Genomic DNA, 24184 nt, shown 5'->3' with positions numbered 1-24184 from the left:
CAGAGGCTGCTTTAGGCCTCCTTTTGTTCTCCCAGTTTGAAACGGGCATTGCAATAATTACGTGACTGTAATGCTAATGACGGGTTTATAATGGAGGTTCTGCCGTTCCCTGCAGACTTGGGATCCCAACAGACTGAGATTACCTAGGCAAGCCTTACCACAGATGGGCAGTGGGGAAGTCCAATTGGTAACAGATGTAAGCCTATGAAATGCTGGCTCAGACAACACTGATATATTGGCCCTCAAGGCCATCACAATATTATTGATAAACTACAAAGGCAGCATGTGCTGTCATAAGTCTAATAACGCATAATTGTTTAAGAGGTCCATTAGGAATGTCGTTAAAGCGACTTTCTGAAATGCCAAGACCACATTTTAATATTCAGGGTTGTGGAAATTACACACTTCAGGTATTCAGAGGCGACATACTTAGTTGTGTATTTGGGCAAGGTCCAACCGCGTCTAATAAACACATGGGAAAGCATAATAAACTAGTGACTATGAAGGTTAGTCCTAAAACGTGGGGTGAGCCCCTACACTCAATCACCTCTGTAAACATCGCACTGCCCAGATTTTTCCCTCTTTTTATATATACGTGTGGCTAAAAGCACAAGTTCAACTCAATTATAATCAGGCATATCTGGGCCATAGTTTATTTACTGGGGTAAAGCAAAACAAAAGGACGTTTTAAGCTTAACTAAATAAACCAGCTATTAACCCTGTCCTCCACTTAAACTAATGGATTTAGCCAGTGTTTGCTTTTCTGATACTTACACAAGGGGAGGCATTTTAATGGCATTAATGCACGAGCACACGCTTGATGTGGATGTTATATTGGTTTTCACAGTAATGCTGTTTTATACATGCGTCATGATGACAAACATCTATGCCTCTTCAGACTTCATTGTGATATATCAAGTAATAACTCTTTATTGATATAAAGCTCAAATGAATAAAGACTGTAAGTAACTTTGCAGGTGCATGAACATGTTTAATATCACCCGGGACTAAACTAAATGTTGTTGACAGGTAGTGTCTGGGTTTAGATCCCACCATAGGCCTGAGGCAGTTTGCTTCAACCCAGACGTTTAGTTGGTGGTCAGACACATCAGCTGAAGTTATATCCACTGTTAAGAAGCAACATGGTTTCCAAAGGAAAGCACTTACTTTTAAGAGCATATGAGGTGTTTCCAGTTGTTAAATTTACCTTGTAAAAATAATCTGTAGAAATGACAGTAATACTGGCACCTATTTTTCCATAGCTTACTGTAGATTTAAACGTATGTTATTTACTGCAAAAACAGTAATTTTACGATTAACTGTATTAACTGTAATTTTACGGAATTTTAGCGTTTTATTTTACAGATTTTCAGAGTTTTTTGAAATACAGTTAAAAATGGTAAAATTACAGAAATATACTGCAAATGTACATATTTACTGTAAAATCACATGAAAAACACGACAATACACTCGAACAATACACGACAAACACTCGACAAAACAAGAGTGTCTTTCATGTGATTTTACAGTAAATATGTACATTTGCAGTATGTTTCTGTAATTTTACCATTTTTAACTGTATTTCAAAAAACGTGGAACATCTGTAAAATAAAACGATAAAATTCCGTAAAATTACAGTTTTTTTAGAATGTGGCAACAGTTTGTTTAAAGTTAAATGAACATTAAACATGAACAAGTCTTTATCTTTACAGAATAAAACAGATAACATAAAAATAACAGCATTCTTTGCATGATGCTGTTATTTTATAGTTTTATTCTGTAAAGACAAAGACTTATTGATGTTTAATGTTCATTTTAATGTTCACAGCAAATCTTTTATTTAGTGGTCACAATTCATGGTGATTGTATTACAAGATGACAAGGTCAATGATTGGTTTGTAAATATGAAAAAGTAAACTGTAACAAAGAGCAATACCTGTTTATGTATGTTGAATTTAGCTCTTTCAAAAGATATGCATATGAGAAGACCAGATGCAAAAATTTGATAATGATATTGACTGAATGCTTGGGTGCCGATTATTATTGGCCGATTAAACGGTTAGAGAAGTCTCTAAAAGAAGCTAGATCTCTATAAAGGCCAATCAAAAGAGCTGATCAGATGAGGCAAAAATCATTGCTAAATAAGACTTACTGCTAAAGTCACAATGAAACATAGCTATTGTCTTATTTTCCTCGTCGTGACGTATATCCGAGTGAAGCAGCTTCTAATATTTGATAAAAGGTAGGGAGAGGACTTGAATTCGTCCATTGAGAATTGATTGGATCATTGTAAGTTGGGCCATGTTGCTATTTGCTAATTGTTGTGATCCTTTTCTAGGCTCGCCCTCTCACCATTCCTCTTTCTCTCAAAAATTGAGCTGCACGCAGATGGACAATGGCTGAGCTTAAATACTTGGTGTTTTGATGGCCGAGGTATACTTTCAGCTTTTGAAAGCTGTGGACAGAAAGTATACCCAGACCTTTAGTCTTGCACTGAGAAATGGCAGAAGCTGTTTTTGTTAATAATACGCTGTTTACAATAACCAAGCAGTTTCCATAAGGGGCTGTGCATACCAAAGCTTTTAAACATGTACGATGCTCCAGTTGGTTGTTGTGATATTTGTCCCGCCCCTCCTCCACTGTGACTGAACGGCGTGTGAGAACTGACATTGACAAGCTGGGTTTTTACCCAAAGTTGAATATTTTTCAACTCTCTGCACTTAGCGCAGGGAAAAACCACAGAGCGGCGACTTTCAGCATGAAAAAACGCCAACTGCTGGCTTTTTTGAAAAACACAGCGTTTCCATTGGAAACAATTGAAAACATACCCTGGCCGCTGACGTAAAAGCTTTGGTGTACACGCCCCTTAAGAGAGGGATTGGAATATGTTGCCTGCCAATAAATAAACAGTTGTCAAATCGCAAAACTTTTATTTTTTTATATTTAATTATACTTTGTTTTTAAAAATAAAAATAAATTATGCTGACACTCTTACTTTACCATGTATATGTTCTTCAAATAGGCTTACATTCGCTTCAAATCCGCTTAATCCCGACCATGGGCCATTCAGAAGTACCAGTTTTCTGGCAGAATTTTTTAGCAAAGTCCTTTTAGTGCACAAAAGATGAATTGGGTCAACAACGGTGCACAAAACGACCATTGTGAGTACTTGGACCAGATACACGAATGTGGCAGTGACATGGATCACAGCGCCTCCTGATGTGTGGTTCATTTTCTTCATTTTTACATTCTGACTTTTATTATCTGCAATGTTTTAAAGGGATACTTCACCGATTTAGCATTCAGCTTTGTATCTGTAGAAACCCGGCAGTATTACTGAATGACCATCTTTCCCTCCATCATTTCCGCCTGAGAGGAGAGATATCTGCATTTTGGTTCTGCAAAAAAGTCCTCCGATGATGCAAAAATCGTCATATTACATCATCGGAGGACTTTTTTGCAGAACCAAAATGCAGATATCTCTCCTCTCAGGGGGAAATGAGGGAGGGAAACATGGTCATTCAGTAATACTGCCGGGTTTCTACAGATACAAAGCTGAATGCTAAATCGGTGAAGTATCCCTTTAAATCTTTAGTGATTTTGCAACTATAAAAAGTAGATGCACTTTGAGGGTTTTGCCACGAAAGACAGTCAAATTTGTTTAATACCATTAAAATGACAAAAATAGTGATATGTGTGAATGTCAGTAACTGATTAATAACCTTTTCTTTTGCCCTTAAAGTGATAATAATGAAGATAAAAAACGCTCATTAGAAAATGTTAGATGCACTTAGAGGGGTCTGTATCTGAACTCTTCATATGCAGTTTGAGTTTCAACATAAGAAATAATATCCATATTGTCATGTAGTACCAAGCAAATGACAATTAGCACAACTGTATTCATTTGAAGATTCAAGTACCGTCAAGTATGTCCTCTAGCTTACCTTCTTACAAACGACATGTAATCACCTCCTTTAATGCCTCTCAAACTTGTCTTCACCCTGGTCACATTTACATATATAATGTATGTATGTATGGCTGTCCTGGTACCCTCTTTAAATTGACCACACTGAATAATTCACATTCTGTTGCTACTGTTTGAAATGCAATATGAAAAGAGTTTGACCTTTGGATTGCAAATTAAATGCTGTTAGTTGGATGAGAGGATTTATGTTTTAGGGAATTAAGAAATTGATAGGGGTATAGTTTTGACAACCTTTGCAGATGACCATGGGTTTAGTTTGATGCTGTGTAGGTACTTTAGGGCTAGATCAAGAAATCTGGCTTTCGCACAGAAAATGAAGATGTATTGGCCTTAATGGTAATTGAAAACATGAGGTTAGCATCTGATGGTAACACATGCTCTGAAAAATGTTTCACTAACTGGTGTGCTTCATTCATTCTTCAATGACAGTCCTAAAGCTAAACATAAACACAAAATTTATGAAATCATAGTGTTTAAATAGTTAGCATAATCCCTTGAATCTGATTAGACCATTAGCATTGCGCTCTAATAAAATTACCAAAGAGTTTAGATATTTTTCCTTTTTAAAACTTGACTCTTCTGTAGTTACATCGTGTACTAAAACCAACGGAAAATTAAAAGTTGCGATTTTCTAGGCCGATATGGCTATGAACTATACTCTCATTCTAGCGTAATACTTAAAACTTTCAATAGCAGGGGACTATTTTCAGGCACTGCGTAATATCACTACGCCTTCTGCAGCCATGTTACAGCAGCAAAGTCCTTGATTATTACGCTAGAATGAGAGTATAGTTCCTAGCAATATATCTGCCTAGAAACCCACATAGACACATGAATATATACAGTATCAAAGTAACAGAGGCATTTTTATTTAATCCCATAAAACTGCCTTCCCTGTTGCAGCACAGTTGTCTGCCTCGGATCATGGCCACCAAGCCCAGTGTGAGTTGCTTCAGGTCTGGGTCAGCAGTTGGTAAGAGCTCTGTGCACCCTGCTCTTGGTCTCAGCATCCTAAACTCACTGCAGATGTGAGAAGCTGGAAGGTCAGGGCTGGAAATTAAAGAACAAATTCAGAACAGAAATAAGGCAGCTCATTGGTTAGGAAGATGGACATATCCTCAAAGTAAGGTCAGAGTTGTCCAGAGAGCATCTGGCTTGTTTAAACACAGTGATTAGTGAAGCCCGCCAATCAAAAAGAGGCCAGTGTTATCCCAGCTTTGGATGTGCTTGAGTAACATGCATTAGAGATCCCGTACAAATATATGTCCGTGTGCTTTGTCTCATGTTGCTTGCCCACTTTGAAGCTTTTGTTTTTTTATACCCTTTTTCACACAATGTTAAAGCAAAAGGCAAAAGGGGACATCTATACTAGAGCTGCTCTGTTCATTGAGATGGCCTGATCTGCTTTAACCTTTTCACTCAGAGAATCCCTGATTGGCAATTTCCTGTCCGTAATTAATCATGCCAAGTTTCTGACAAGCTCAATATCAGCATTATTAGTGATTTTGTAACTATACTACAGTTTTCCTAGAAAGAAAAGGTAGCTAGGAATGTGTATTCATGAGAACGTTTTACCGCAATGTAATAGTTATCATCATTATCCATTATTATTCACACACAGACGCACACACGCACCCACTCACTTACTCAGTAACTGGTTCACATATGGAGGAAAGATGTGGCCATATCTTCACAGCCAGGTGGCCTATTGGCCAGTGGCACTGACAAAAACAATATTTCAAAATTATGAGCAAAAACATAATCATATAATTTCTCTCATTTTTGATGTAATCAATGGCTTTGATAAAGTCATAAACTGACATGACTCCAAATGTTCTAGAGTCATCTGTACAGTTTCAAAATTTAACAAACAAGTTTTCAGATTCCCAAGCATGTACGTCTGCATTTGTTGGGAAGCAAAGCAGGAACCTTGCACTGAGCTCCAGTCCGCTCTCCACTGTGCATGCACTATGCAATTCTAAAATATTTTGAAACCCAATTTCCTGTTTCCTGTATGAATCATTTCTGCTGCCATGGCCGCCTCAGGCTCTCCAGCACTCACATCCTATCTAATTGGAGGTAAAGTTGGATGCAAATTTGTATAAGTTAATGGGTGATAGTGGATAAAATTACTCTCTGAAGTCCTGCTAGCAATCACCTTTGTGTGGTACCCGTAGCTGTCATTAGGCCTGTACCCATAAAAGTGCAGTGTGTAATTTTTAAAAGGATCTCTTGACAGAAATGCAAAATAATATAAATAACAATATTATCAGGGGTTTATAAAGACCTTTTTATAATGAACCGTAATGTTTTTATTACCTTAGAATGAGTCGTTTTTATCTACATACACAGAGGGTCCCCTTACGTGAAAGTCGCCATTTTGTGCCGCCATGTTTCTACAGAAGCCATTAACGGACAACCTTTTTTTACTAAGTTGTCTCCATCAATTACATGGTTTTCCAGTGGCGGCTACCGAGTGGTGTAGTGGTGTCAGGAGAAGTGGGTATACTCTCAATTTATCCCCCCATTTTTAAAACGTAAAAGTGGGTATACTCCATGCCATCCAATAAAGAAGTGGATATACTCCGTATATCTGCGTATACCCTGCACTACACCACTGCGGCTACCATAGCTTCCATCTTTTAGATTATAGCAATGACACAAATAGTGACAATTCTCTCAGACCAATCAGTGATCTACTGTGTTTTTGCTTCACGTTTGGTATCAGCTCGGGTCCATTGGAACCCCAACCAAGGTGGTACGAAAAAAAGTATCGGGTACTACGTACTGCACCCAATGGATAAGCTCCCAAAAGTAAGCTGACCCGACCCAACTAAATCAAACCGTGGGGTACTATGGAACGGAAAAGCGCCATAAGCGTTTCAGAACGAGGGGTGAGCAGTGGACTGAGCTGTTGGTTGCAATTCGCAACCTCACCACTGGATGCCGCTAAAATTTACACACTGCATCTTTAAAAGTACACCTTTGCACCTAAAGTATCTCAGAGGTATATATTGTTACCAAATGTGTATCTAAATAGTATATATTAGTACATTTTAAAGGATACTGCCCGAATGACAACTTGGGACCATTTATTTTGCCATACAATGCAAGTGAATGCACATGATCACAGGATTTTCATTTTTGGTGTACTGTTCCTTTAAATAATGTATGCTGTAATGTGAGCCACTTTCAGAGAATTGATTTATTTGTATTTATGTGTTTTAGGTTTGGTTCAGTTTTGTATAAATAAACCTAAAAAGTGAAATTGGAATATACATATCACAGACATAAAAACAAAGCTTATATTTGATTAGGTGGTTTCAAATGTTCATTAGCTTTGATTCAAAAGCTCATTTAGAAAGGGTACAGTGTGATGGAAATTTTTAAAGCAGTGCGTCATCAGACAACAGTATCAATCTTGGCACCAAACTTGATGAACAAACAAAAAATCTGTTTGTTGATGTTAACAATGCGTTATTTTTGTTACGTTCAAAAGATTTATTGCAATGAGGAACTTTTCCAGTTTCGTCAGCATAGGAAGCTGAGTCTAAATATAATCAGAATATGGTGGCTATTTTTTTACAGTTTATCTCATTAATCCAAAGTAATTAAACAATAGACTCATTCTTTAGTATTTGCTTCTTGTCAGTGTACCATGGGAAATGAATATGACACATGTCCTTAGGCATTTTGTTTTGGAAAGAAATGTGACTTTATAGATTTGGCCTGAATTTGTCTCTTAAAATACATGTATTCAGTCCTAGAAACACAATTATCATATTTTTATTGATTGGGCCCCTTCAATCTCCGCATATGTTTTCAATCAGAGGCCCTCACTGTGCCAGCACAGTCTGGTACATAGAAATTCTTCATATTGTGACTAATGGACGTTTCATTTCTTTAGAAAACTTTATTAGATATTAATAGGCAGCACTGTGAAGTTGAACCTTGGGTGTCAGTGGACTGTTTTAAAATTCCAGCACACTCCTTTGCATAGAGGAGCCTGCTCCATATCACACACACATGCACAACTGTATTAACACACTAAAACAAAACCTCTATGCCATTGTACAAGCCTTTCACATATTAGCTTGTGTTACACAATTTCCTCTTAAAACTGTAACTATTCGATGGCTAGCACTATTTCCACAAGCGGAAACAAAGCAGGCCAGCCTGTGATTTCTGATTCTGATAAAATCAGAACTTAATAGACAAATGAAGGAAAATTGGATTAGTGTTGCAATCTGAACAGTCATCTTACATCTGTGCTGGAACAGTTAAAGCAGATCAACGCTAGTCCATATCATTGTCTACAATCACAAGTACTCACAAGAGTGGCCTGCCATTGGCCCATCACTCAATAACTGGGTTAATGGCCTAACACTTCCCATTAATAAATGACTACTTCTCCTGGCCTCTCGCTCCTTCAGAGGTGATATTCATCACTGCTCTTAATTTTGTTTATCTTTTCATGCTCTCTCCCCTTAGCGACGGTCATCAATTAGCTACTCTGGCCTTCCTCTTCATGGCCTCAGCCTGTCGGCCGGCAGGGTCAAAGGGTTAATATAAGAATGAGCCTAATTTCCAAACAGCTTTGAGTCCCATGAGGTCTGTGGAATTTGGAGAGGTGGTTCTTAAACGTTGCTCTGCGGGTCATGCTATTATTATCAATGAACTAAGACAACCAAGAGGATAATATAAAGGAAATGATCATTGTTTCTAAGTTAAGTGTACTGTATCTGTGTTACAGACAGGGATTTTCATGCCCAACAATGAGGTCACAAAATGGCAAAACTCAATTAGGATCAAGCTCTGCATGCGTTATTAGCATGAGAACTCATTTTAGATGCTGGTCTTTTGCACATTTTCTTTTATCAGATCCTGGCTCTCATTTTTGGACAAGTCTTGTGCAGTTTTTCTGTAAGACAGTCTTAAGATTGGACTTACAATTTTTTAATCTTTGTTCTATAAACCCTTCACTTAGCAATGTTCGCCTACACAATAGCCTCAAAGCAAGAATGGCTATAAAAACAATACTGTATTGTAAATGTTAAGGCCTGATAAATGACAGTAGAATATCCGTTATGAAATATTTCGTCATCATCAAAAAAAAAAAAACTTATTAAAGACTTGAAATCTAAAAACATAAAACACACAGCAAACACACTAAAACAACAAACTAATTATTGCATTCATAATTCCACATTCATAATGTCATAATGAGTATTGGGTTTCAGGACAGGTGCTCTACATGTTCATACTCATTAAATAATAATTTCATGCATTTTTATATTTTGTATAAATCACTAGCTATTAAATGATGCCTGAATAGGACCGAATGGACGTGTATGTGGCTAAATACACGGCAGTATCAGTCGTAGTTCATCTTCATTGATGAAGTATATTGGATCTGCTTTTAATTTACGTGAGGTTGCCTCTCCAGACAACTTGGAAAAGTAACATGAGATGTAAAAAGACTAAGATCAACATACTGAGCACTAACGCCGCTGGCCACGCATTAGTTATAGATTGTAGCTCTTGACACAGTGTATAAACGAAATGGTTTAAAATAATTGGATTACAATAAATCATTAATAACTATTGGACATGTTTGATCGTGGTGCAAGGGAACACTAGCAACATATTTAATTGATTAAGAATAAAACTGCACGATATTTGAGCTTAGCAGATGAATTGGCTCTCAGAGAAATGGTTTGCATTGAGGTAAATAAAAGCTTTTTATATAAATATAACAGCGAAATAGTAATTTTTTTGTAAAGTTGCGATATATAATATTATATTACAAATTAAATTATATTTAGGATCATTTATAGGATCACTTAAATCAAAAGTTTTATGTATATGGGTTTTCTTTAGCGAGGGGAACATTCTGACCCAGTTGTACATTTATCGTAGGCCTATTTATAATAAACTTATAGTTCTCAGGCCTTTGTTTCGTTTTTGCTCTGCACGATAGACAAATGAATGTTAGGCTACTACTGATATGTAATTTGTGCGTGTTTAATTTTTAGGAACATTGTTACAGTAGCAAGGTAATATTTTGAGGGTCCGTTGAGATAAGAGGATAATGGATATGATCCACATTGTGATAAAAGATTACGTGCAGAGCAAAGCGCACGGTTCATGTTGCCATCATGTCCTTCGTGCAAACAAATAGAATTAACAATAAAATTACATTTTATTGATTTAATTAAAAAGAAATTTAATTTAACTATGATTGTGAACTTGTAATCACGATGTTTTACCACATTTACTATATATTTTTACAATACAAACCTCTAATCTGGGTTATTACAAAATTACAGGCATTGATGCATTTGTTAGCTGAAGCTCATTTTGATTAGATATGTAGCTATTGAATTATAATTTGTAAATCATAAAAATGTTAGGTATTCTAAAGCATTATTATTAATATATTATTATTATTATTATTATTATTATTATTATTTAATAATAATAACAATTTAATTTATATTATACATTTATAGGCTATTAATTGTCTTTGCCCGAGGTGAGTTAGTGACAAATTAATCAAAATCATCTGTATCTGGGTTTACTGAAATCCTCATTTGTTTTTAACGTCCTCTTTGTAAAAGGTAGGCCTATGGGAAATGTAAAATGTTCCTCTTTCGTTTAGGGACATATTTTAATAATGTGATTTTCTATACGTTTTAAATACGATTCACATGGATTGTTTAGTAGGTTACAACTGAGTTAAGTGCAAAATTAATTAAATGCAGTTAACGAATGAGCACGGGTTAGTTTTAACAACTCTGAGAGTTACAACGATACATCCAATAACTGAATTGTATTACCTAAAGACAGAGCAGACTCATTTTACTTCATTTATTTTTCTGCCAATGTGAGAATCATTCCCATATCTCTGTTGATCTGACTTGGGCAAAATATTTTATAACTATTCGCTTTATTTTGCAATCATTATGAATTCAGAGCAAATGCTGCAGAAATCTACTCCACATTATATTGTAAACGACCGCTGTTGTTATATTATTGTTTACATTTACTCATTACAATGGATGTTTTAGTGTGCTAGAGCATTTTACATAACTTAATCTATATTTACTACACTTTCTGTCAAAATATCAAGATCGCTACATGTATCTTTTTTATGTTTTTCAATAATTTGATATTTACGTTACAGTAATTATTAAAATAGCTTTGGTTTATTTTATCCGGCCCTGACTTTGGCTTTTCCCTGCAGTGTTCCTTGTGAGGTAAGAGCTTTTCTTCACAGAGATTCAAAGCTTCGATATGTGGCAGATTTACAGGCTGAGTAAAATAATAATAATAAAAAAGCAAAGCGCTGGCACGGGCAGCGAGCTGGGCTTCGAGGGAGAAATGAGATCTTGGGGGGAAACTAATGATGAAGAAAGATCTCCTCAATCCAAGCTCCTTAATTAAATGCATGGAAAAAACGAGAGAGGCACTGCACATCTGGATTCAATCTGCGCCCCTTTGATGGCATCAAGTGCTCTTTTCCCAGACCTAGGAGGCTGACGGAGGCAGCCTGGAGCCTGAACTCATGCCATTGCGACACATGCAGAGCTCGATCCCCTCCTGACGAGAGACTCTTTAAAAGCGCACGCAATGCCTCAGCATCCTCTGTAAACCGAATATTTTAGCATCAAATCATAGATATGTTGACATCATTAGAGAATGTACAATGTCCATATACAACAACATTGTCTGTATTTAAAGTTGATTAACTTTTTTTCTCTTTTTTTCCAAGTATCACTTGAAAATTTCCCATGACTTAGACGTTCATAAAGTGAAAACAATTGAAGCATTATGTTTTTTTCTAATCTAATAAAAAATGCTCATTCAGTATTTATTATCACTAAAAAGAGACACGAGTCTGTTCAATCAGTAAGTCAACTCAATTCCTATAGCATAATTATTAATATAGGTTACTTTAAATGTTGGGGTGGGGCTGTGTGTAATGTGTGTTGTGGGTGGGGAAAATTTTAAACATTAGAAACACCGACAAAAACATTGCCACGTAATTAGGTCTTCTTGCATGTGTATTATTCCTCCCGACGACTTCAGATGCATGTTGGGCTAAGCTCCCCCCTCTGTGCCAGTGTGTCGCCTGAGGTACTGAAGAAAGGAGCTAAGAGAGGCTCGTCCTACCTCCTAAATATTGGGCGTACGTCGTTCGTTTGTGCCATCATACTTTTCTCGCCAGCTTACTCATTCCCTCATTTAAAACTCCGTCAGAATGAGAAGAAAAAGCCTCTGTTGTGCAACTTAAGAGGGAATCATCGGGTAATGCAAATGAGTCCTTGATGTGGAGATGTCTACTGGTGATGCCATTTCCCATAAAGACACATAACTGTCAAGTTAAAAAGTGGAAACGACGCGTGTCTGGATCAAAACGACGCTGAACAACGGATGTAAAAATCTCAAATCGCTCTATTTGTCGAGCACAGAGTGATTGTTTATGGTCAAGACTTAACCGATGTTGGTTATAAGTGAAAGAAATCTTTGGTTTCGTCAGTTTGCGTCATGACTTCCAGCTATGCTCATCTAATGGACAGACAACCCACTCTACCTAACCGACTGGAGAATCCGATCACCGCAAATCAGGATCATTTACAGGCTAAGAAAAACTTTTCCGTAAGTCACCTGTTGGATCTGGAGGAAGCGCGGGAGATGGTGGGAGCTCATGCGGAGGAGAGCGCAGTAGAGGCGGGTAGGAGTATGCTGGAGTCTCCGGGACTGACCAGCGGCAGCGACACAACACAGCAGGAGAGTAAGTGCATAAACAATACATAACTGGCATATACTCGAGCACCTTTTAATTCAAATAGTAGGACTTAGTGTCATAAAACTGATAGGTAATAACTTTATATTTTGTTTTATAAATTTTAAGACCTATTAACCGAAGTTTTCGGTTTGGAAAAAATAAAAAAATGGGCTCTAATAAAACCCCATATGAGCAGTACATTTTTGCATGCCGCATTATGTCAATGTCACCTCTTTCGACCATTTGAATTAGTTTTCATCTTTTAACATGTCCACTGTCCTGAATAAAATTAATCTTAGTGAAACTTCCACGCCAACTTTGTGGTCAAAAGCTTGAGAAATAAGAAAAATATGTAAAGTCACAGGTCATTAGCTAATAAATATTTTTTATATTACCGTACACATATCATAGGGGTTTATGGGAGTCGGGACCACAAACAATTAGGAAGTCATAAAAAATGCGATATTTTAATAGCATCATAAAGTATATAAAACTGTCATATTTGTAGATTTAATCAGCAAATGTAGACTAATGATCGTAATTATGAGTCTTTTTGATGATATGCACAATTAAGAGATGTATTTAATTGCGTGTTGAATTGTTACATTCAAAGCCTTGACTGTTGTAATTTAATCTAAGACATTGGATGATAGGCCTATGTTAAAACATAAAAGATATATTATGCAACATAATATTTAGGACTTTCAGATAGAAACTTAATTAAATTTGCTAAGAGTAGCCTAGCAGTAGGCCTATTTTTTATATTATCTAAGCGAAATAGGTCTGAATTTTTGATTTCCAAAATACTTTTCTGTTTTCGAAGTCGGAAAATTCATATAGCCTATATATAAATAACAACGTCAAAGAAAGTGAAGATTTTATTTTTTTATTATAAAAGTTAAAAGCCCAATTGATATTTTGTTAATTTGATGTTTATGTTTTTACCTATAGGTTTGTTTTCACTTTGTCAGCTGATGAGTATAATAGGCTGCATTTCAGATAAATTATATAAAGAAAATAAAAACCTGAGAAATAAACACACAAGCCACTTGCAAATAAGCAACAATTTTACGTGTAGGCTAATTGTATATGATGAGCGTTTTTCTAATACATTTGATTTGAATCCGCTAGTTTGCACAAGTAAATCAAAAAAGCTACTTATAAAAAGCGACATTAATTTTAAAATTATTCAATGGATGTAAATCAGGTTGTGTGTAACCTTTGTTTTAGTTCTTGTGACATTTAATAACTTAACCAAGTAAATAAAAGTATAGGCCTCAGCGTATAATTAAGGCCTGGTTTCGAAAACCGATAAAATTCAATAGATTTTCAACATCACTGTCCAGACAGCTGTCACATGTAGAACTGTTAATGCTCAGGGTTTAGCATTGATAACCTCTCCTTTTATCTTTGTTTTGAGTTTAAGTCCTTAGAAGAATTGGGGCGAATCAATTCGTCACTAGGGTATTTTTCTCCCTCTCTGGGCAGTTTTATGAAGCGCTCAAGAGTTGATTCATGTGTCCAAAGACTGTGTATTCAACGATCTGCCTTTTTTACCAATACAAATCCTAAAGATTATACTGGGCTCCATTAACTAAAATGGCATAATATTTTCGTAAAAGAAAGTTTGATGATGGATGATAAATGAAAAAATGTATAATTTCAGGATAAATAATCTGAAGTCAGACTGATTGCATGTTATTTTGGTAGTTGTTGTGATTCTTTAATTGCATTTCTATAAAACTAATATATATGCATGATTATGACACACAAGATTGCATGAAAATCATTCCTTCAATAAGCTTTTTTTATAACATTCTTTAACATTATCAGAAAGATTTGTAAATTATCCTTATATGATATGTTTTGTTGTTGTTGATTTTCTACAACAAACCAATTCTACTTTTCATTATGTATTTCATTTTCTATTTCCCACTTCAGATCGGTTGTTAAATGAGTACTAACCTACTATATACTGAGCATATTCCTGACAACATCATCCTGATTTCACGGTGTGTATTTATACATGTGTGTGTTTTTGTCCCCTCAGATGAACAACTCAACTCAGAAGAGAAGAAAAAGCGTAAACAGAGACGAAATAGGACCACATTCAACAGCAGCCAACTGCAGGCCCTGGAGAGGGTATTTGAGAGAACACATTACCCTGACGCTTTTGTCAGAGAGGACTTAGCACGCCGGGTCAACCTTACTGAAGCTCGAGTTCAGGTTAGTTGATTTTTATATAATCTATATACACAGCCAGTGGAATGAACTTTCAACTGTTCAGTGGAAAGACACCATGTGGATTCAAATACTTGAAGTATAATTGAGGTGATCTTAGAGCACTATGTTGTCAAAGCTGCTATACTATGTATTTCTAAGCAAGAATCTTTTGTTGTTTCCCAGGTCTGGTTTCAAAATCGGCGGGCCAAATTCAGACGAAACGAACGGGCAATGCTAGCAAGTAAAAATGCCTCATTGCTCAAGTCTTTCTCAGGAGAAGTAACAGCCGTAGAGCAGCCAATTGTCCCACGGCCTGCTCCCAGACCCAATGACTACCTGTCCTGGGGAAACTCACCATCATACAGGTTAGATGTCTAGCTATTTATCCGTCTAAAAGGGTTAGCCATTCATTATACTGTAGATTATAGGGTATGGAGTTTTCAATCTCATTGTAAAGTGGGATGAGTTACACTTCTTTATGGATTACTCATTCATGAGAAAAACTGCTGTTTTAGTTGGTGTGGATATGGTTCCAAAGAAGCATGCTGTCATGGAGAGACAAGTTTTGACTTGCCACTATGTGTACAAATGAACATGAAAAAATATATATTTAAAAATACACAAATGATAATTTAATACATCACAAATAAGGTAAATTAATAATTTTATATATGCAACTGTAACAATTTGTAAATTATATTTATATTATCATAATTATAACCATGTAGGAATATAACCATGAAAAACTTATGTACACTTGGCAATTACCAGAAGCAATTACAAAAATTAAGCATCGGTATATCTCCATATATCTGTCTGTTTGCATACTGTAATATAAACTGTAAACATGTGACCATGAACCACAAAACCAATTATAAATAAGCTTTCTATTGCTGTATGATTTGTTAGGATAGGATAATATTTGGCCGAGATACAACTATTGTATGAAAATCTGAAAGCTGAAGGTGCAAAAAATTTAAATATTATAAAAATCGCCTTTAAAGTTGTCCAAATGAGTTCTTTGGCAACACTATTACTGATGATAAATACATTTTTATATATTTACAATAGGAAATTCACAAAATATCTTTATGGGACATGATCTACATCCTAATGACTTAGTCTTTTGGCATAAAAAAGTAATATTTTTAATCCATACAATGTATTGTTGGCTTTTGCTAAAAATATACCTGTGCAACTTATGACTGGTTTGTGTTTTTAATTATTTATTTATTTATTTAATTATTTATATATTTCAAAACTTACATGTACAAACAACAAGGCACCAAAGTTCAATGTACAATATACCTTTACATTACATTGTAGGGAACAGGCGCATACTTCAAGTAAAAGGAAATGGTTTGTGGTTCAGGGTCCCATATTGTCAGGTATTTTTACAAACTCAGAAATTATTTTCTTAAAATTGGTAATGTGGTAATCGACAGCAAAAATAAAATCTAATTTATATTTACAAACCTGTTCTATATGTTTATTTGGCAACAAAATTTATATCTGCTAAGCCAAAATTTTCTCCATTTGCTTAAACTATATAGTCCAGTCAAATGTTTAAATTAATTAGACTGAATATTTAGGCAGATTTAGTAAAAGACACATTTATGCAAACAATGTATAATGATTTTTTAATTTAACTATATATATACAGTTTAATTTAACTATATATATACACACACACTTATTTTTTTCTCCTTTAACATTTAACCAGTAAAGTAAATTTAAAAAATAAATAACAAATTTAATATTAAACACAAAATTAAAAAATTAAACACGCATACTTGTATTCCTGAGGTATTACTTAACAATTTTAATAAAACTAAAAAAGAAAACTTCCTGACAACCTTACTCTTTTCTTACAGTGCCATGGCAACATATTCTCCTTCATGTGCGAACAACAACACAGCGCAGGGAATGAACATGGCCAATAGCATCGCCAACCTGAGATTGAAGGCCAAAGAATACAGTCTCAACCAGGTACCCACAGTCAACTGAACTGGACAGCAGAGCAATACCAGCATCCAAGCCAAAGCTTTCTGTCAGCGACTATTTACGTATTTTTTCTGTCCTTCTGTATGTGTCTTTACTTTTATCCATCTATTTGTCAAAAGAAGAGGAAGCAAAAAAGAACTTCACAAAGGTACCAAGCTTTCCTAAACCAACAGAAGACATGCCACATTCTTGGCATGTGGGAAAATGACATGTGGGAAAATTTGGTTTTGGAAAGCACAAAATGGAAACATCACCCGACTGTTGGTAGCATGAGTGTGGTCATCTCTTTTGAAGATGATGGCTTACTATAGATTCTTCGAAACCGTTGCTGACCACAGGGATTTGATGACCTCTGCGGAATTTACATACTACAATCTTCCGGGCATCTGGGAAGTTTTTAGGATTTCCCCCTTGATTTCACTTTGGAACTCATAACTGCACTGAGGCCACAAACTGGGATTTTGAAGTGTTTTGATTTTTGGAACTGGGTAAAATACGGCTCTCTTATTACTTTTCAGTTTTACCCATGACAAGCAAGGGTTATGTGTTTATTTTGGCATATACAGAAGTGTAGCCATGTTATACTACGGTATGTAATTAATGTTGAACCATGACATCTTTTCAATGAGTTTGGAGCCTAGTTATGATTTTACCCATTTATGTTGTCTAAATATATCTAAACATGTAATATACCTTTGCAATAAAAATGTCCAAGCAGTGTCATGGCTTAGCGTATCAGGATTAGTGTGTTAGAGACAATCTCTGTTTCCTCAAAAGCCTTCATCAGTTCCACATGAAAACTTGATTTATTGTACAGAGCAACAAACCTTGCTGTTATGTTTTAGTTTTTCAAATGTTCTTGCGTAAACTGACGGCTTAATCTCTGGTTATTCTGTTGCTGGCAACAGTTCTGCATACAGTATCACATATCAAGTCCTTTTACATTATGTACGTAGCCTCAGAGGAGGTATTTTAGAATAAAGTAGATGAAACATACACTCCCCCAATTGGCCGGTTTAATTTACACCATTACACTCCAGAAGGAAAGGCAAAAGTGAAATCATTCAGAAACCCAAGAGCAAGAGAAGTGCAGATGTGTGCTTTCACAAAAGCTAAAATACTCATGTTTGATGGTTGTTAGTCTTTTCCTCCCTCTGTGAGAACACACCTTCAAACTGTAAAATAACTATACATCAGGACTCTTGGGTGCTCCGTGAGAAAGCGTAGCCGAAATTCCTGTGGCTCTTTTCCTAAAACCATACGCTTGTTTTCACCGTCACTCTGTTCTTAGGGTAAACAAAAAGTGGGGAAACGACTAAATTCAACTAATCGAGCCGGTCAGTTAGCATGAGATCCAAACACTTCCAGTGCTGATGTTCTTCCCCTGCCAGCTATCATCTCATTAAAGTGCCTGTGTATTTGCTTTGGACATGAAAACGTTTTAAAGCCTGAAGAGAAAAATCAGCTGACAAGAGCATACTAAAAAACACCCTGCGCGTTTTATTACCCGCCGATAGACTTTTTGGTGTTGCGTGGTGAACTTTGATTCTTTCAACCGGTCTTTAGGGCCAGCCCTGTAAAATTTTTGTTGAACAGGAATGTTTACTTTCAAAACAGGCTGTTTATGGCACAGGAAGTGATCGTTTGGGTTTAAGTGGCTATGGGCTGTTTTTGAATGACTGACATTGGCTTGTTTATGTACCTGATGGCTCCCTTGGTCTGCTGATTACATGTGACCTCAGAGATAGACAACAGGAGGAAGGGGGTGAGCAGTGGTGAGTTGTTTTTCCTTTTCATCCATGTTTCAGCAGCTCTGCAAAGAAATTTGTTCACATTGTAATGCAATTTGTAAATGAGAGTATATTTGATGGACGTATAATATGTGCATTCGGTTGAGTTTGATGTTTAAAGGATTAGTCAATTTTCTTTAAAAAAAAATCCAGATAATTTACTCACCACCACCATGTCATCCAAAATGTTGATGTTTTTCTCTGTTCAGTCGAGAGGAAATTGTGTTTTTTGAGGGAAACATTCCAGGATTTTACTCATTTTGATGGACCCCAACACGTAACAGTTTTAATGCAGTTTAAAATTGCAGTTTCAATGGAGTTTCAAAGGACTCTAAACAATTCCAAACGAGGCATAAGGGTCTTATCTAGCGAAACGATTGTCATTTTTGACAAGAAAAATAAAGTGAGACCTCACGCAAAACCTCATCACGTCAAGAAGTCACGGATGATGTATGCGAAACTACGCCCCAGTGATTACAAGTGTGGAGAAAGAGGGCCGTTCCGACGTTGTTGTATGTTGAATGATACTAATTAATGTCTTTGTGTCAGTTTATTGTTTAAAATGGTCTGCAAATGTGCGTTTTATATATGTAACACGTGACCTTTCCACGCCATTACGCAATTACGTGAGGTCGTGCTGGCGCGTCACAGGACCGGAGATAGATGAGAAATTGTGGATAAAAAAGTGCATATTTTTTATTTTTCTTGTCAAAAATGGCAATCGTTTCGCTGGATGGGACCCTTGTGCCTCGTTTGGGATCGTTTGGAGTCCTTTGAAGCTGCGTTGAAGCTGCAATGTTGAACTGCATTAAAACTGTTAAGTTATTGGTCCATTGAAGTCCATTAAAATGAGAAAAATCCTGGAATGTTTTACTCAGGGAACGTGGTTTCTTCTCGACTGGTCGGGGAGGGACATCAACATTTTGGATCACATTGTGGTGAGTAAATTATCTGGATTTTTTAAAAAAGAAAATGGACTAATCCTTGGACTAAACAGCTTTTGCATCTCCTTATATATACTGATAAAATGTATACCTTGAATGCACTGTAAGTCGCTTTGGTGCGTCTTCCAAACGACAGTGACGTCCAACATTGCCGACTTATTAATAGATGTTTTGAGGACTAGGAAACTTTTTTTGATGTTTTCAGGCAACCTTTAAAATTAATTATGGATAACGAGTATCCATAATTATTTCAAAATGTTGCCTGAAAATATTTCAGTCCAAATAAGTGTTTATTGGGTTCCAGCCCTTGCAGTCTCTGTAGGAGCTTCAGTCAGATTGAGTTTAACTGCATCCTGTTATTTCAACTCTGAAAAAATCATTCATGATCCTAATGGAAGAAAAAAGTTGTTTCACATTAAATAAATTGTTGCCTTAGGCTTGCCAATAACTATGAGAGTTGGCAGGAGCCTACATCTAACAAGACTGAATTGGAAACGGGCACATTTGTTTCTTCTGTGTTCCTGATTGGTTGAATAACAGAGATTAACCTCTCCTGGTTTAAAAATAACGGACAAAAAGGTGAATGCTGTCGAGATGAAACCTTTACTGAAATGATGCATCTATGTTAAAATTCCTGTCATTATTCCAATTACGCTGCCTTTAATGTGGCTTCTCCCCGCAAGCTGGGCTCGTTCCATCCAATTTGCAGTGGAATCCTTATGATCCACCAGTTCATGAGTCAAACCATTTCCAAACACAGCCATCCTCGGAGGACCTGCGATATACTGGATGTTCACTTTGGAGTATAGGAGCTATTTCCCATTTCAACAGCTTTCTTTGACACTACCCTCTTTCAACCATTTATATCAAGGTCAATGGGCCTTGAAGGTTCCCCTAACAAAGTGAGTCACTTGTTGGAGGTTGTTTAATGATACACGGAGAAACCTGGATGAAATCGAGACTGTCCTTGAGCCAACGTCAACCAAACACCTATGAATGAATTAATGTGCGTAAGTTTTATTCTGTGGACTGTAACACGATTTATGTTTATTCACACTTATTTGATTTAATAAATAATCAAATAATAATTACTCCTGTCTCTGGTTGAGTTGTTTAAGACTAGTCAATATAGAAGAGTAAGATAAAAACGTTTATGTTGCCCATCCTACCCCTCACAGCCAGGGCTCACTGACCCCGAGTGCTTCCAGATGTCGTCTCGTTCTGACCTGAGCCCCGGCAGCCCTGATCATTCGCTCAACCCTACCCCCACATCATCCCTCTGCACCCTGCAACCTACTGACAGAGTCTCCCCATGGACAGACAGCTCTACGGATGACAAGTGAGCAGCTCACCCCCATCAACCTCCACATCTGGAGCCCATTAGGAAGGAGACAGTCGGAGAGAGAAAAATATGGAGAGAGAACACAACAGAGAGCGGGGTGGGGGAGAAGTTAAACTAGCATTTGTTGGAAGTGCGTTTTGATCTATCCGTAAGCCATTACCTTTTTGACACCGTGTCCTTTCTGACATGAAACGCAATGAGATTCCAGCTATGAGCAATTTGTGCTGCTCGGTGTATGCAATCATAGCCAATCAGAACAAATTTGATGTTTAATGGGGGGCAACAGTGCCCGCCCACTTCATAAGCTTTATATTTTTCGATTTATATGTTCCATATGGATGTTTAATAAAAGGATTTATTTAAACTTTCTAAATAATGAATTGAACCAAACAATTCTGAAATTAATCACAACATTGGAAACTTTAATTTAAAGCAATAAAGTATTTAAAAAATAAACAAAAAGACAAAGGTGAATAGGGTTTCAAAATTAGGAAATAACAGTCCATTTGATGTCATTTGACTTAAGGATAAGTAAAGTAACCATAGCCACTAAGCAGTTTTTGCAACCGGCCACTGCCAAAAGGTTACATGGCGAAGAGAGGCAAAAGTTGTGCATTACAAAAGGTACACATTTCTGGAGTATGAATACATTTCTGGAGATCCCCATGTTTGCATCACGTACCCATGATAAACTGGGGGGGGGGGGGGGTGTAATGGAATTCATTTCTTGTATCACTTAAACTTAAAAATTGTAAATGGACTGCATTTATATAGCGCTTTCATAGACCCATGGCCATCCAAAGCACTTTACAAGTTGCCTCTAATTCACCCATTCACTTACTCATTCATACGCCGATGGCGTACACATGGCTGGAAATACTTAAAAAAACTTTTATATAGGTGGAAAAACTTAAAAATACTTTTATATAACTGTAAACCACACTGTAATTTCTACAGTTACTTACCACAAAATGCCCAGTAAAATACCATAATTTTCTTTTCCAGTTCATTACTGTAATATGCATTGCATTAACATTCAATTTACAGTGATTTACTGTATGTTTTGAATTTGCGGTAGACTGCTGTAAAACAGCAGCAGTAGTGTTACTGTAGTTGAATAAAAACGTGTTATAAAAGCATATAAAATGGAAAAATAAAATATATCTCTGAAATGAAATACATTTTATTTGTTATGCTTTTAGCAGTGAAGCAAATTTCAAAATGTGAATTGTTTTAGCAGTGTAAATAATTTATTGAGAATTGTAGATAGAAGCAAGAAAGGGATTATGGATAAATGCTTGACCGTCAGATTTGAATTTGACCTCATTCACTAGTAATGCCAAGATTTCGCTCCTCGAAGTGTCGGGAGAGTGACAGGCTACTTGGGGAGTATAGCAAGTAATTTTTATCAAGTGACTCTGTAGCACCGTGGAAATGTTATGGACCTACAACATGGGCAACCTGGGTTTGATTCCCCTTCAAGGCAATATTTTTTTCAACCAGGTTAAAGTAAGGGTATTATACTGTAAAATGGAACTGCGGTAAAGGCATCAAACTGTAAAAAACATGTACAGTTATTGTACTGTAATGGGGCACGTTGCCAGTGAGTTACCGCATATATACAATAAAAAGTGCATCTAGGTATTTCTACCCTAAATACTGAGGACTTTAATGCTTATCTGGTTAAATTTGCTATTAGCAGTTGGGAGATAACTTGAAAATGAGCCATCACATTTGACACTTTCTGCTCCCCATTGTGTGCTAATGACAGGTAAAGGCAAAATGTGTTATGTGTAAATTAACATTACAAGTTTTTAAAATTATATGAAACTCTCTTTGTGAGACTTAAAGTGTAGAATAAACATATGAAACTCACTTCATCATTGTTGTCTGTGTTCTAGCCAATTGTGAAAATCGTGTCGACATCAAAGCTCATGCACCAGCTCTGGAGAAACGTTTTTTACATTTGTTATATATTTGTTTTACAAATTGTTGTAACAAATTTGACATGTACATGATTATTGTCTTGCTAATTAATTATAATATGATTTACAAACCACCTGCACTGATTAAGAACAGTGCACTGTAAAACTAATATTTGCTCAATCAACTCGGATTTATTAGTCATTTCAACTTACTATTATTTATCTTGACAAGAGATGAGTTGTTATAACTTATAAAATATAGTTAAAATATGTAATTTTATAAGTTGTTGCAACTCATCTCTTGTCAAGAAAAATAATAGTAAATTGAAATTACAAAAAATGTAGGGCAGCAAATAATTTTTGCAGGGTAATGTAAAAGTTCATGCACTAAAGCCAAATGGCCAAATGGTCTGCACACCTATTGAAAATCATAAAATACCCAGATTCATGAAAGAAATGTCACTGATTTACACACTGGTTGTATTGAAAACCCTCTACAAAAATATCTAAATTATCAGTTTTTGTATGTACACTGTAAAAATCCTTCAAAATTTTAAATCTAATCAAATTGAATAAAAATTATTTTTAACTGTCTTTACTAGAGGAGTTGCTATAAATTATAAAAATTTGTTGAACTAAAAAGCGAATTCCACTTTCTTTTTATAATTTATAGCAACTCCTCACTAGTCAAAAACGTTGAAATTAGTTGTAAATTCAAGTTGATTAAATTAAAATTTAAAAAAATGCAACAAGGATTTTTTACATTGTTTTTTAACAGTGTTAAAAACAACACATTAGCGTTGATTCTGGGACAACACACTAAATGCGTTGTCCCAGAATCCACACATCTCTGTATTATTATTGAAACAACACATCAACAGAAAATAACACATAATGTGTTAAAATTACACATAATGTGTTAAAAGCATAACACAAAAAGATGTGTAGAAAATTAGCACATCCTTTCTTAGAGTCAAGTAGGCTAAAACATTAACACAGCAAAATGATCGTAGGGGTTAAGCCATTTTTGTTACTAATGCATTAAAACATTCTTTTTACCAGCTTTACAACTTACTCGTAATACATTTTTAACTTGGCCCAGTCCATAAAAGAAACACTTTTTTGTCTGCTGTTCTAATGAACTTTATCTCAAAATCTATTCATTAAATACCAAACAGAC

At 35.9% G+C, this 24184-nt stretch overlaps 1 protein-coding gene across 1 annotated transcript; it reads left to right on the top strand.

Moving 5' to 3' along the window:
* The first annotated feature begins 12078 nt into the window (after nt 1–12078).
* prrx1a (paired related homeobox 1a) lies at nt 12079–17721 on the top strand. Its single transcript, XM_055202383.2, has 4 exons — nt 12079–12782; nt 14827–15002; nt 15183–15364; nt 16874–17721. Exons 1-4 carry the CDS (start codon nt 12536–12538, stop codon nt 17004–17006), a joined length of 738 nt encoding a protein of 245 aa, XP_055058358.1. The 5' UTR covers nt 12079–12535; the 3' UTR covers nt 17007–17721.
* The last annotated feature ends 6463 nt before the right edge of the window (nt 17722–24184 follow it).

Source organism: Misgurnus anguillicaudatus, chromosome 2 (genome assembly GCF_027580225.2).
Source record: "Misgurnus anguillicaudatus chromosome 2, ASM2758022v2, whole genome shotgun sequence".
Lineage (NCBI taxonomy): Eukaryota > Metazoa > Chordata > Actinopteri > Cypriniformes > Cobitidae > Misgurnus > Misgurnus anguillicaudatus.
The sequence above is the reverse complement of the archived record's forward strand: the minus strand, read 5'-3'. Positions and strand labels throughout refer to the sequence as shown.

Bases quoted from the DNA above. Each gene is read 5' to 3' on its own strand.
- prrx1a (XM_055202383.2), top strand. From the start codon at position 12,536: ATGACTTCCAGCTATGCTCATCTAATGGACAGACAACCCACTCTACCT. The intron at 12,783-14,826 runs GTAAGTGCATAA...TTGTCCCCTCAG, and splicing joins CGACACAACACAGCAGGAGA to ATGAACAACTCAACTCAGAA. The intron at 15,003-15,182 runs GTTAGTTGATTT...GTTGTTTCCCAG, and splicing joins TTACTGAAGCTCGAGTTCAG to GTCTGGTTTCAAAATCGGCG.